We start from the raw sequence: 13,854 nt of genomic DNA on the forward strand, positions 1-13,854 counted from the left end.
CATAACAACTGCTCGGCTTCTCCATTCGCTGTTTACAGGATTCACTTTACATATCTAATAGGGGTTGTATGAGGCTAGCAAAGGAGCGGGTCAATGGGGTTGAGCAGCAATACTGAAAACAGCATGAATGGGGCCATTCAGGCCAGAATTTCGAAAAACGTGTAACTCATCTCCCCCTCTACTATAAAACCAAGGTAGTGTACATGTAAACTGAATTTAGCGTGCTAAGTAGCAATGCCAAAAGGGTCAAGAGATTCAATTTGGGCAAAAAAGTGGTCAATTGGCCCAATTGGAGACCCAACTGGATGGTACAAAGATGATATTATGTTCTTCTGTAATTCTAAAGCAAAGATACATCTTCAATAGCTGTTGACCGAATGGTCATTGGGCCAAGAGCTTTTCTCTCCATCTCCTCCTATGTCTATAAATCTTTGTATTGGCTGAGAATGCAAGTGTTTTAGATGGGGGTGAAGTCGAAACTGCTGCCTGGCATCTTGTGTCTTCCTTGAGAACATCAGAATAAAATTTGATGTCCCCGAACCTTCTTTCCCATGATGTTATGTGTTGGGAGAGAGTGGACCCATCCCTGGTGGACACATCCCTGGTGGACACATCCCTGGTGGACACATCTCTGGTGGACATATCCCTAGTGGACACATCTCTGGTGGACACATCCCTGGTGGATACATCCCTGGTGGACACATCCCTGGTGGACAAATCTCTGGTGGGCTTTACTCTTATGTGTATGGACACCCTACCAAATTATATCTGCTCAATGGATATTTTTGTCTACAGATGGTGACTTTTCACTCGTAATATGGACCGATAACATTCGATGCAAGCAGTGCCTAGATACAGATCATACAATATTAATGACCCCTCATAGCAGGAGCAAGGTTCCCACTGGCTGGGACCTCTGAACGGTTGTCACTTCCCAGCACTATGTCCCAAAGTACAGGAAAACGCATTACTAGTGCATCCACGTCCAAATCATACTCACTTTCTTCCATACTAAGCTGGTCGAGTTGTGGCCACAATCTTGAGAGTTTTCCATACAGCATCGATCGGGAACTGTGTTCTCTCCCAGCACCGGATACCAGTCAGTATAATCTGTCACTCCACAACAGTGCATCTGAAACCAACCCGAATAACCACATAAATATCTCCCCGCATACACAAATCAAGTGGTACAAGACACAATACACACATGAAGATCGAGAAACCTACTTCAGCCTGAATAATGTTCCAAGCGTTCTTCAGCCCTACATTATTTTCCGTATTGTAAAGCAATAAACCGTCTTTCAAATCCTGCTTTGCGTTCTCATTGACCTAGGAGAAGAAAGAGAAAAAGTATAGAAATTTCACAGGAAGTCATTGCTTAAAGGGGCATTTTCATAAACAGCTAGGACCCCCTTTAGACATATTGAAAGGTAAGGTGTAGGACTTTGGTTCGAAAGTCATAGGAAGGAGGCCAAGGGGGAAGCAACCACCAGGACCTTCCATCCTTGGTGGTAAAATTTAGCATTATAATGAAGGCCCAGTGGGTATCCTCTCTTCTTCTACAGTAAGCCAACTCAGTTCCCAAATAAAATTTTTAAGAAGCCTCAATCTGAAAATAATTCCACGTAGACAATCCAACAGATGCAGCCAACAGATCTACCACCTTTTACCACCTACACAATTTCCCAAAAGATATAATATTTGTCTGAACTGAATGGGAGTATACTAGAGAAGAAGCTGGATGGAAGTATGGCTTGTTGAGCATGATAGTATTCTAAATGTAGCACCCGTTGCTCAGAAAGTTGATCAGAGGGAAATGGAGGTCCAGGTCCTTCTGTCCTTGGTGGTAAAACTTAGCATTATAATGAAGGCTCAGTAGGGTCTCCTTACTTCTATGTATTTGTTTTGTTGATGCATTGCCAAATAAACTTTTTAAGAAGCCCCAAGTTGGAGAATAATTCCACAGAGATGGTCCAAGAGGTGCAACTAGCGGTTCTACAACCTGATTGACAGCATAAGTTAATAAAAATCTATAAGAACTGAATAGAAGTGCACTAGAGAAGAAGCTGAGATGGAAGTATGGCTTTTGTTGAGCACGAGAGCAATAAATATAGGACATATAGGACATTCATTGTTCGGGATGTTCATCAGAGGGAAGAGCAATTTTGAATAGAGTCTTTGGCTGTAGAGGATTGGGATTACATGGACATCCTGCCACCACCTCTACCAATGTTAGCTCTTTGAACCCTTCAAGGCACGCTCCACCATTTCTGGCACAGTTGGAACTTTTTCTCTATCCCTCGTTATTCTTGAGCAATCATTTCAGCTATTTTCAGCACAATTATCCTTTCTACTATCATGTGGGTGGTCTTAGCCTCTCTGTTCCACTTTTTGTTCCAGTCCAGGACCACCCACCTGACAATAGAGAACCTTATTAGCATATTGGATGATGAAACTAACAACACTGATTCCTTGGGAATGGTAGGGGCTAGAGAAAAAATTCCAACTGCGCCAAAATCAGTGGAGGGGCGGCTATTGAGGGGGCGGCTACCTCCGCCAATCCCAACTATTGGAAGAGTTGGAACTGATGGAGGTAGTGAAAGGTCTTCTTTAGACGGGCACCTTCTGGACACCCTACAGTGGAATTTAACTTTTTCTGCTGGGTGGTCATGCAAAATACAGGTAATTTCTTGGTAACCTTCCAATGGAAGACCTGATCTGATTATTAAAAGGTGGACAACCCCTTAGATAGGAAAAATCTATTAACCTATTAATAGCCGGTTGGGTCACAGTAATAATTACAAACTGTCCTTGATATAGGATAGATGGGAATGATCTGACTTATATACGAGATTCTGATTCGCGGTCCATTATGGACTCACAAAATTCATCACTGGGTGTTATGGGAAAACGGAAAAAAAAAAAAAACACCGTGCACATAAACATGACCAGGTTTACAAGTACTGCGAAAAAAAAACGAAGACGCACAGACTGACCTTTACCCAACTTGCCAAAGTCAAATACATGAGCTGTGACCGCGTGAATACTTTTCACAATGGGTTTTTAAAATAACCGGTTGCTTAAAAGAGGGCAACGGTTCATCCAAAATTGTATGTAACCTACATTTCTTCCCGGCTAATGCTCTCAATTGCAGCGTCGTCAAAGGAGTGTTTCTCAATTAATGTGCAGTAGAGCGTGCTTAATGCAAGGTCTGTGAACCAAGCGCTCCTGATATGAAAAACCAATTGTGCATTGCTCTCAACTTGTGGACAATAAACATCTGGATTTTATGAAGTCCTCCTACCATTTATTATTCTATTTCTAGAAGCCTTCGTCCAGGGGAGCACTTGTAAAATGTGAATTCGTGGAGGTATAATTGAGAATATTTGCATAGTTGGAAAAAAAAGAACATAGAAAGGAAATATATAAAAATTTTTGGAGATTTTTTTATCTCGCTATGAAACAGGTTCTTTATGGGCCTCAGGAGAAGGCACAATGGCCTGACGTGTTTCATTCCATCAAGGTCTCTTTTCAACTTTTCTGTATAGTCTGGGACATGATCAGCAGAGTCATCTCATTAGAGGGTGAGAGCAAAAGACGTACAGTAGTCCTGTGCATATGATCAATGATCCCAAACTACTGGGGACACCTTCTACAGACCGGTCTGGAGGGGAAAGCGGTTCTTTGATGTATACTAAATCAAAAGTTGGAGTAGTAAAACAAAAGGACACTAGAAGTCCCAGAGAGGGGTCATTTAACATTTCTACCATTGCTTTAAATGGGAGCTCGAAATGTCTGGGACTTCTAGTGTTAAAGAGGACCTTTCAGCACCTCCACCAATAGGCTGCTGCTCCACTGATTCTAGAGCAGTTGGAATTTTTTCTCTAGTTCACACCATTCCAGAGCAATCAGTGCTGTTAGTTTTGGTGCCTGATACGCCAACTAGACTCCCTAATGACCAGTGGGTTGTACCAGGTAAGGGGTGTGTGACACAGACTGATTCTGATTGGAGCTCTGAGCCACACCCCCTTATCCCCTCTGGTCTGACACCACCCACTTGATATTAGAGAGTCTAGTTGGTATATCAGGCACCAAAACTAACAACACTGATTGCTTAGGAATGGTGGGGGATAGAGTCAAAATTCCAGCTGTACCAGAATCTGTGGAGGGTTGGCTATTAAGAAGGAACTATAATGTCTACTGTCATGTGGGTGGTGTCAGGCAGAAGCAGATAGATGGGAACCACCCCTATGACAGCAGAGAACATAGGATTGCTTGGGAACGGTAGGGGCTAGAGAAAAAATTCCAACTGCGTCAGAATCAGTGGAGTTGGTAGAGGCGGTGAAGGGTCCTCTTTAGAGACAGGTGTCAGTTCTTTTGATCTACCGCTAGCCTAGATTAGATTATGCAGTATACATGCAACTCACTATACAGGAAGTGTATACCTCCAATGTGGCCACCACAAGAAAGGTTTTACCAGTCGGCCTAAATGGTAATCAACACCTTACTTTCTGTCATTAGGAAACTTTTTGTTTGCTACTTCATTTTTTAAAATTTTTGGGAAGTTTTGAAGAATTTTACGAAGGTTCCGTCGCTCACACTTTTATCCATACATGTCACACCTGTAGAATTTCCAGGATTTACATATATCTATCAGTAATTTTTTTTTTTTGGAATTATAAATAAGCACTCCATATTCTTGGCCAATTTTTGTAATTGAATTCTTGGCTGATTTTTGTTAATGCGATGATACTAAAAATAACAGCAAGTAGCCAATTTTTTTCTGGACTGTGGAACAGATTTCTACTGGTCTTAGACAATTGGATTGTCACTCTTGATTAGTAGATTATCATCCAGGCTGCTAAATTGCAGCTCGATTATTGTCAGAAAGCCTGTTCGGAGGCAAACTAAGCCACGGGCTCTCAGTGTGCCGCCATATGGTGCCATGCCGTACTGTATTATAGGAATTAATTCCCCTAGAACTATCTCTATTGTGTAGTATCTGATGGGGCTTTCGTATTTATCATATGCAAGCAGACATCTCTGTGCCTTTGTACAATATTGTAGACATACAATACTGTGCAAATGTTTTAGGCGGTTGTGGAAAAATGCGGCAAAGTAAGAATGCTTTCGAAAATAGAAGGATTAAAGAAAAGAGAAATGTAAATTCCACCAATAGTTGGTGTGACCTTTGCCCTTTGGAGGAGGAGTCTTGGACGTGATGATCCGGCCCCTGCAGAGCCCTGATCTCAACATGAGCCAGTCTAGTCTGTCTGGGATGACATGAAGAGACAGAAGGACTGAAACACAGTTCTCTAGGACGGCGGTGGAACAACCTCTCAGCCGAGGTCCTTCAAAATTTCTGTATTGAGAAGAATTGATGGAGGGCAATGGGTAAAAGTCACATCAAATATTTCTCTTCTTCATTTACTTAAAGGGATCCTATCTTTCAAACGCCTTTTTTACTCAGTAACACGAAGGAATAGCCTTAAGAAAAGCTATTCTTCTCCTACCTTTCGTTGTCTTCTCCGTGCCGCCGTTTGCTCGAAATCCCGGTTTCTGTCGGTATGCAAATGAATTCTCTCTCAGCACTGGGGGCGTCTCCAATGCTGCAAGAGAACTCTCTCCAGTGCCGCCTCCATCTATGTCAGCAACGGCCTCTTCACACATTTTCTTCCGAGGTGTGGGGTGGTCAAAATTCAATGCAAGCGCAAGTTGGCTCTGCCAGTGGGCCTTGGGCAGAGCCAACTTCACATGTGGGCGGCCATTTTTTTGTGGACGCTTACGCGAGCATGCGCAGTACGCTTCTGAAGTTCTATGGCTGTCCGCATGTGAAGACGGCTCATGCATTGAATTTTGACCTCCCGCGCGCCGGAAGAAGACGCGTGAAAAGGCCATTGCTGACTAAGCTAGAGGCGGCACTGGAGAGAGTTCTCTCGCAGTATTGGGGATGCCCCCAGTGCTGTTTGAGCACTGGGACCCGCCTCCAGTGCTGCGGGAGAACTTATTTGCGTACCGACAAAAACCGGGATTTCAAGTGAATGGTGACGCAGAGAAGACAAAGAAAGGTAGGAGAAGAATAGCCTTTCTTAAGGTGATTCCTACGTGTTACTGAGAAAAAAAGGAATTTGAAAGATAGGATCCCTTTAATTTTTTAATTGAAAAAAATAAATTACTTCTATTTTGGAAACCATTTTCTCTACACATCAATGGGTGCCATATTCTAGCTTTGTACCACTCGATACGTGAGTCCTACCAACAGGATTCAGATTTTCTTTAGTGATAAACTTTGATCTTCCTGTTGATTTAATGGAGTTTTAATTGGTCTAAACGGGCCCCATTACTTGTGCCGTCAGTCCAAACTCCATTTTTACTCGGAATCGACTGCAATAACTTTGAAGTTCTTCTACGGCGTTATTAAGTCTCTCAAATCCTGTTAGACGCTGTGGCAATTGCTTCTCCAAAAAAAAAAGTCGTCCCTACAAACAGTCTTCCACTTTGATATGGAAATGAGGCGCTACTTAAACGAAGGAGCGTTGGTAATGATAAGAAAAGTGTTTGTTATTCAGTAGCACTTGTTCCTACCCAAGAAAGATCTTAAAAGCTATAAGACAGATGATGAACACAAGTCATTTTCTGTTTCTTTTCCTAATTGACTGTGGTTGCTTTGTTTGCTACATTAACATAAATCTTCTTACTTGTCGCTCCGCGCTCAAATAGATAATCGCGAAAATATCAACTTTTCAATAGACAAGATTTTATTTAATACATATGTCGATGTTTGGTAAAAAATTAATCCAGAAATAGGATTAAACTATATGGAAAAGTAGGAAAACAAGTATAGGGGATATTCAAAAAATTCACAATTTTGAACATTTTTTAAATCAATTTTTTTCTTTTTTTTTGTAACCAATTGTGATATTTTAGGCAGGAATTAAGATCTGATTAGGGTTGAGTGATCGGGATGGGAAAAGATCGGATTCCGATCGGCGACCGAGTAAATTTCACGATCGCGATCAGAATACCGATCCCGATCTTTTCCAGCGGGATCGAGGTCGGAGGTTATCTCAAGATCGGCTCAGCCCCAAAAGTGACTTTTCCCATAGAGAAGCATTGACTAGGGTTGAGCGATCGGGATCGGAAAAGATCGGATTCTGATCGTCGATCGAGTAAATTTCATGATCGGGATCGGCTGGAAAATGATCAGAAATCAGATTTTAAAATCGATCCGGAAATCCTGAAAGATCGGCTCAACCCTAGAGCTAACAGAATATAAATCTAGAAGCAATATTTTTCCTTTTTCAGGTTAGGGTCTGTTCACAATTCTTTCAAAGGCTTTGGTTGTATATGATTTTTTTTTAAATGCAGGGCCTATCCTTAGGATCGGTGGAAGTCTAACAGCTGGCCCTCCTGGTCTATGGGGCTCACTTCCGACACCTTTAGTATACACAGCCAGAAGCAGTTGGCGTATTGGCCGCCAGTTTAGTGTAGGAAGTGCCCCTGTACAACTGAGCAGTGTGGTGGCCAGATGTTGGATATTTATGGCCAATCCTAAAGATAAAAAATTTCTGGCCAATCCCTTTAAGAGACTCCATTATGGATTCTATCACATTTAATTGAAAAATTTCATTACATACAGGTACTTTTCCCTCAAAACAATGGACACCAAGGCACCATGGTTCGGATTATAAGCCAATGGGGTCCAACGGTCAGTCTTATGATGGGTTTCTGTTATAAACAAATGTGAGCAGAGTAGGCTGAGTGATCAGGATCAGAAAAGATTGGATCCCGATCAGCGATCGAGCAAATTTCACGATCGCGATCGGCTGGAAAATGATCAGAAATCGGATTTTGAAATCTCAGGATCGGCTCAACCCCAAAAGTGACTTTTCCCATAGAGAAGCATTGACTAGGGATTGGGAAAGATCAGATCCTGATCGGCGATCGAGCAAATTTCCGGATTGGCTGGAAAATGATCGGAAACCGGAATTTAAAATTGATCCTGAAATCTCAAGTTCGGGTCAACCCTAGAACAGAGGCTTACATTTTCCATTTTGTTTTTGTTTTTATTTCAAATTCTTACAAATTTAATTTATTAATTTCCAAATTTCATTTTTATAAAATTTGTAATATTGATACATTGGTATTTTTCTTCTCTTTCTAGTAGTTGTGTGTTTTTGCACCATCTTTATAACTATCTTTGTCTTGCATGTCAGAAGATAAGAAAAAAAAAACACCTTGAGATCAAAATGACTGAGGAAACCCTGTGATCTGCTTGAAAAAAAAAGTAGATCAATAAGCGCTGCTCACACAGGTAGGTTTTGATGCTGATTTTCAGGACAAGTCAAAACCAGGAATCCTTAATGTCTGGTGGGTAAATGTTATACAAGGGGTTAAAAAAGTAAGCAATTCTTACCTCACCAATCCCCCATATTACTTTGTCCCTCCTGACATACAGGAAGTGATTGGTGTGGGGGCCATTATACTGAACGTAGGGGACATTTTACTGAGTGCGGAGACCATTATATTCTGTGAGGGGGCCATTATATTACATGTGGGAGAATTGATAGGCCACTACTACATGTGGCAGCAGTGAGGGAACCATTATACCACATATGGGGACCATTATATTACAGGTGGGAGAACTGGGGGGCCATTATACTACATGGGGATAATTATATTACAGATGACGGCACTGAATCTGGGGGCCATTCTACTGAAGTTGGAGGCACTAAGGGAGCCATTATACTACATATGGGGACCATTATATTACAAGTGGGAGAACTGGGGGGGGGCATTATACTACATGGGGTCATTATATTACAGGTGAGGGCACTGAATCTGGGGGCCATTCTACTGAAGTTGGAGGCACTAAGGGAGTCATTCTACTACATATGGGGGCCATTATATTACAGAGAGGGCACTGTGGAGGCCATTCTACTTCATATGGAGGTCATTATATTAAAGGTTGGGGTCCCAAGGTTGTCATTCTACTGAGCATGGGGACCATTATTCTTACATGTGGTTGCACTGAAGGGATCATTCTACTGAGAGTGGGGGCCATTTATTACACGTGGTAAACAGAAGGGGGTCATTTTATTACATGTGGGTCACTGAATGGGCCATTATACTAACTGTGTGGACTGTTATGCTACATTGACGGGGTCATTATACTACATATAGGGGCCATTGTATTACAAGTGGGAGCACGGAGAGAGTCCTTCTACTACACGTGGTGGCACTGAGGGGGCCATTCTACTGAGCATGGGGACCATTATTCTACATGTGGGGCCCCATTTTATTATATATGGGTCATTGAAGGGGCCATTATACTAAGTGTGAGGGCTGTTATACTACATGGGAACTGAGAGGGTTATTACATTATATATGGGGGTCATTGTATTACATGTGGGGGCACTGAGTGGCCATTCTACTGAGTATGGGGGCACTGAAGGGACCATTATACTATATGTGGGGGAACTGAGGGTGCCATTACATAACTGCTCATGTAGTACTGATAAGGTAAAAAGGTTGAGAACCACTGATCCAGATGATCGGATTCCCCAGTATATATCAGGTTCTATTCATCACGAATTTTACTGTAGTAGTCGACTCTAAAATATATAGAATTTTGCTCAATTTCCACTGACTATGGAAAGGTTGCCCAAGCAGCCGGGTGGCTTCAGTTCATAGGTTTTAATGTCGGATGAACACACGCTCTCGGTGTTATGCCGGGCCTTCGCAGCATCGCCTCGTCGGATTGATAAACTGTCTAACGCCAGACAGCTCCAGCCGGCCATTAGTCAGTCCTATGAAATGCTCTGTCGCTGGTGAGCGCACAAAGCTGCCATCTCGCACAAGTGAAATCAGTTCAGTTTTATGGAGTGTTTTCATCCCCTCAATAGGTATTTAAAATGCTAATGCACAAAAATACTTCGCACAATGCCCGCCATTACCATACTGAAGAACGGCGCTGATTCCGTCAAATACAATCCAATAAAGCATATTCCGGTGACAGCTGTTTATTATTTTCGGCATGTTGGAAATGAACAAGGAAGAAAGTTTCCGGGCCAATTTCAGGGCATTAAACATCTGTCTTCTGCAACGTTCCAGGTTATTAATACAAGGAGAGTGATGATTTAAAGCGATTAAAAAACTGAAATTTTAAATTTGGATTTTTTTTTACATTTTTTTGAACAAATGGGTACAACAATAACCCTCTGGCAATATAAGAATAGACCAAGCCACGTGCACAGACAAAAGACTCGTACATGATTGTACTTAAAGGGGTTGTCTAAGATAAGTAAAATATATCAGTCTTTAAAGGGATCCTATCATTCAGATGGAATTTGTTGTCCCTATCAAGTCGGAATAGCCTTAAGAAAGGCTATTCGTCTTCTACCTTTAGATGTCTTCTCCACGCCGTCGTTCCGTAGAATTCCCGGTTTTCACGGGAACGGAAGACATCTAAAGGTAGGAGACGAATAGCCTTTCTTAAGGCTATTCCGAAGTGTTAGGGACAAAAACTTCCTTCTAAATGATAAGATCCCTTTAATTCTCAGAGAATGTGTTACTTTTGATTTCATGGGGTATGAGTGGTCCACCGGCATGATATTTATTGCCTATCCTAAGTAAAGACCATATATAAAAAAAATATGGACAAATCCTTTAAGACTTACCCTGTCCATATAGACGAAGAAGAGGATAATGAGTATCAGCTCGGCCAAAAGAATTATCAGCAAAATGATGAAAAACTGAAAGAAAATGAACAGAAACTTAATTTAATTTATGTTAATTGCAATATATAGAGATGGGGGAACATCGGGAGATTCGTTTCGGGGAATATTCATAAGGTTTGGTATCCGGTTTAAACCAAAAGTTCTGTTCTTATATTCTGGGGTCTCCTAAAACTTCAGAGTATAATAGGTGGAGGTCCAGGGTAGGTGAGTAAAAATAACAAACACTTACACTTACCTTGCCTCACCCTTCCTGAGTGTCCGGTGGTCCCTGGCCTCCTCTTCAGGCCTTTCCCTGCCTCTGGTTGACGTCATTTGTCCTGGGGTCACTGCTGAGACCTTCTGGACCTCATGATGTAACCGTGTCCCAGGTTGCATGACTTCAACCAGAGGCAGTAACAGTCCTGAAGAAGATGCTGGGGGAGCACCAGAAGCCCAGGAGAGGTAAGGTAAGGTGTTCACTGTTTTTACTCACCAGCCTTGGACCTCCATTTATTATACTTTGTAGTCTAGTCCTGTTTTATCCAAACAGCTCATCCATAGTTATAGTTACTAGGGTTGAGCCAATCTTGAGACTTCAGGATCAATTTTAAAATTCAATTTCCGATCATTTTCCAGCCGATCCTGATCGTGAAATTTGCTCCATCGCCGATCGGGATCCGATCTTTCCCGATCTCGATCGCTCAACTCTAGTTAATGCTTCTCTATGGGAAAAGTCACTTTTAGGGTTGAGCCGATCTTGAGATTTCAAAATCCGATTTCCGATCACTCTCCAGCCGATCCCAATCGTGAAATTTGCTTGATCGCTGATCGGGGTCTGATCTTTTCCGAACCCGATGGCTCAACCCTAATAGTTACTTATATGAAATGACACCACTAGGGAAAACTTAGGAGCATACTAGGACACACTCATTCTGGGGAAGATAATATAAGGAAAATTTGGAGAAAAAAATTCTGGCACAATTTGCACTTTTTCATGGTTTCTGCTTTTCATCTTGGAAGTGGACTTATTAACAAATGGGCGAAAAATTGGCAAAGAGGCGGAGTTTGATATGAAACACTTTGTCTAAAACGTGGCAAAATTTGTACACCGTTTTTGTCGGAAATTAAGGCAACAAATAATTGGCGTGAAGTTAGACCAGCCAGTCTAAAAGTACACCAGATTTTACAAACAGGATTAGACTCTTTGATAAATTTGGCATGGTATAAGACTGTCTGGTCCAAGTTGGCCATGTACTAAAATATATACAGCATGGGGGGAATTTATTAGCCTATCCACGCCAGAATTGTGGCGTAGATGAGTGCAATTGTGGCGCATCGTTGCACCAAAGACGAGTTCCATTCTTCGTTCTGAGCCTTACTCGCAACTTTTTGTAAAAAGTGAGCGGAGAGCAATGTCTTGGCCCCAAAAATGTATTACAATCAGAGAGTTTATTAGGACTTGTGTAGGAAATACAGTCTTTGTTGTGAGTGGAATTATGGGCCACAAACATCGTCTACCCTAAAGGTCTTAACAAGGTTACTGTTGAAGTTACAGACAAGATTTCCCAGTACGCACCGCGATATAATCACATTATATGCCATTTATAGTAACTTACACTTAAGAGGAGGCACTTGTTTTCCTTTATAGCACCAAGGCAACCGAGGAAGCCAGTCACCATAACGATTGTGCCAATGGCAATAACTAGATTTGCTGCCGACAGCGACGGGAAACTGGGAGAAAATGTTGCAAAGTTTCCTTGCGATACAGAAAGCCATATTCCGACTCCGAGCAGTCCACAGCCACAGAGCTGGAAGAAAGAAGAAGAAGAAAATTCAATGACTTTGCTATTCATTTTCTATATAGTCAATGATCAAGAATTCACTATAAGAACGTTCTACTTTAGTTTACTATGTTATGGTAAAGTTTTTGGCCAACATGGAGCCAACACTTTATAGAGATGTCAAAACAATATGGACGAACTTGAGCTTCCCATTCAATTCGAAGAGCAATTCCAGTGGCAGAGAGTCTACACGAGTCCCAAAATATCTCTAGGTCTTGACAAATATTATCAGGAACAAGTTATCTACCAAATTTATTGGTCCCACAATTGTCACTTTAGAGGGGGGTAAGAAGCATACATGACACAAGGTCAAACGTGTCCACCAAGTCAGGACATGCACTGTTCAAAGCTGAACAATTATTTGGCCAATAGTTGTCCCACCCAACCAACCTGTACCCACTTGGTTCGAAGGGTTGTGCTTGTGTCCTCAATGGATAGACACCATCGACCATGGCTTATTACCCCTAAGAACAAACAGATTGAAGGTTGACCTTCTTTTAGGGTGCCTCCATGATAGATGGTCTGCTGGTTGGTCTTGAGATTGGCTACCAACAATGCATATGGACACATTTGGCTATTATCAAGTCATATGGACACAAGGAAAACTAGGGTTGTAAGTGGAAATCCAATGTTTAACCCACAGGACACTTAAAAAATTGCCAAGTAGGCTGCAAAATGTCTCCATTCATGGTTTGATATGGGCGACCATTGAAGGGTAGACATCATAGATGTATAGACAGGCATCTTACGAGCCTTGAACTTCCCCAGTGTATAAAAATGGTCCCTAAAATGGAAATTTTCTAACATTTTGGAAAATTTCCTTGGTTCTAATTGCTTTCTTCCATGGCCCAGTTCTCAGCTCTATGGCCAACTTTCGAGACGCCTGATATCCAGCAGGTTCAGCTCTTCTCGCAACATATTTACCGGTTATTTTTTTGTCTTGGCCAGAGTTTTGCCGTAATCATTTATCCTGTATTCGCCTCTCCAGGTTCTTCTACCATTTATCACTAAGAAATCGTCTACTGTATATCAAGAGAGAATTGGATTTGAAGTAATGGCCCCCATAGGAATTTAGTTACAATTGCTTTCTAATTTACTACTCAATCACTCACGTTTTTTTTTTTAGATGAATATTAAACTCTGAAAAAATAGTTGTGAGAACTCAAATCTGTCAAATAGTCCTTCTGAAAGACGACTTTTTTACGTGAGGCCCTCAAAATCCCATAAAGTTCTGATTAAATTATGACACGGGGAACGTGACTACAGATTTTTAGTTGAGTGCCTATTTCACTTTA

At 41.7% G+C, this 13,854-nt stretch overlaps 1 protein-coding gene across 3 annotated transcripts in view; it reads right to left on the bottom strand.

Annotated features, from left to right (window-relative positions):
- TSPAN9 (tetraspanin 9) overlaps positions 1–13,854 on the bottom strand; it is a 197,850-nt gene that overhangs the window by 8,143 nt on the left and 175,853 nt on the right. For all 3 annotated transcript variants that reach the window (XM_075275092.1, XM_075275093.1, XM_075275091.1), the window contains 4 exons: positions 12,335–12,526; positions 10,680–10,754; positions 1,228–1,329; positions 1,001–1,132 (listed from right to left, as the gene is read on the bottom strand). In XM_075275092.1, coding sequence (XP_075131193.1) covers positions 1,001–1,132; positions 1,228–1,329; positions 10,680–10,754; positions 12,335–12,526 — 501 coding nt within the window. The remainder of the gene's footprint in view (positions 1–1,000; positions 1,133–1,227; positions 1,330–10,679; positions 10,755–12,334; positions 12,527–13,854) is intronic.

Source organism: Leptodactylus fuscus, chromosome 5 (genome assembly GCF_031893055.1).
Source record: "Leptodactylus fuscus isolate aLepFus1 chromosome 5, aLepFus1.hap2, whole genome shotgun sequence".
Lineage (NCBI taxonomy): Eukaryota > Metazoa > Chordata > Amphibia > Anura > Leptodactylidae > Leptodactylus > Leptodactylus fuscus.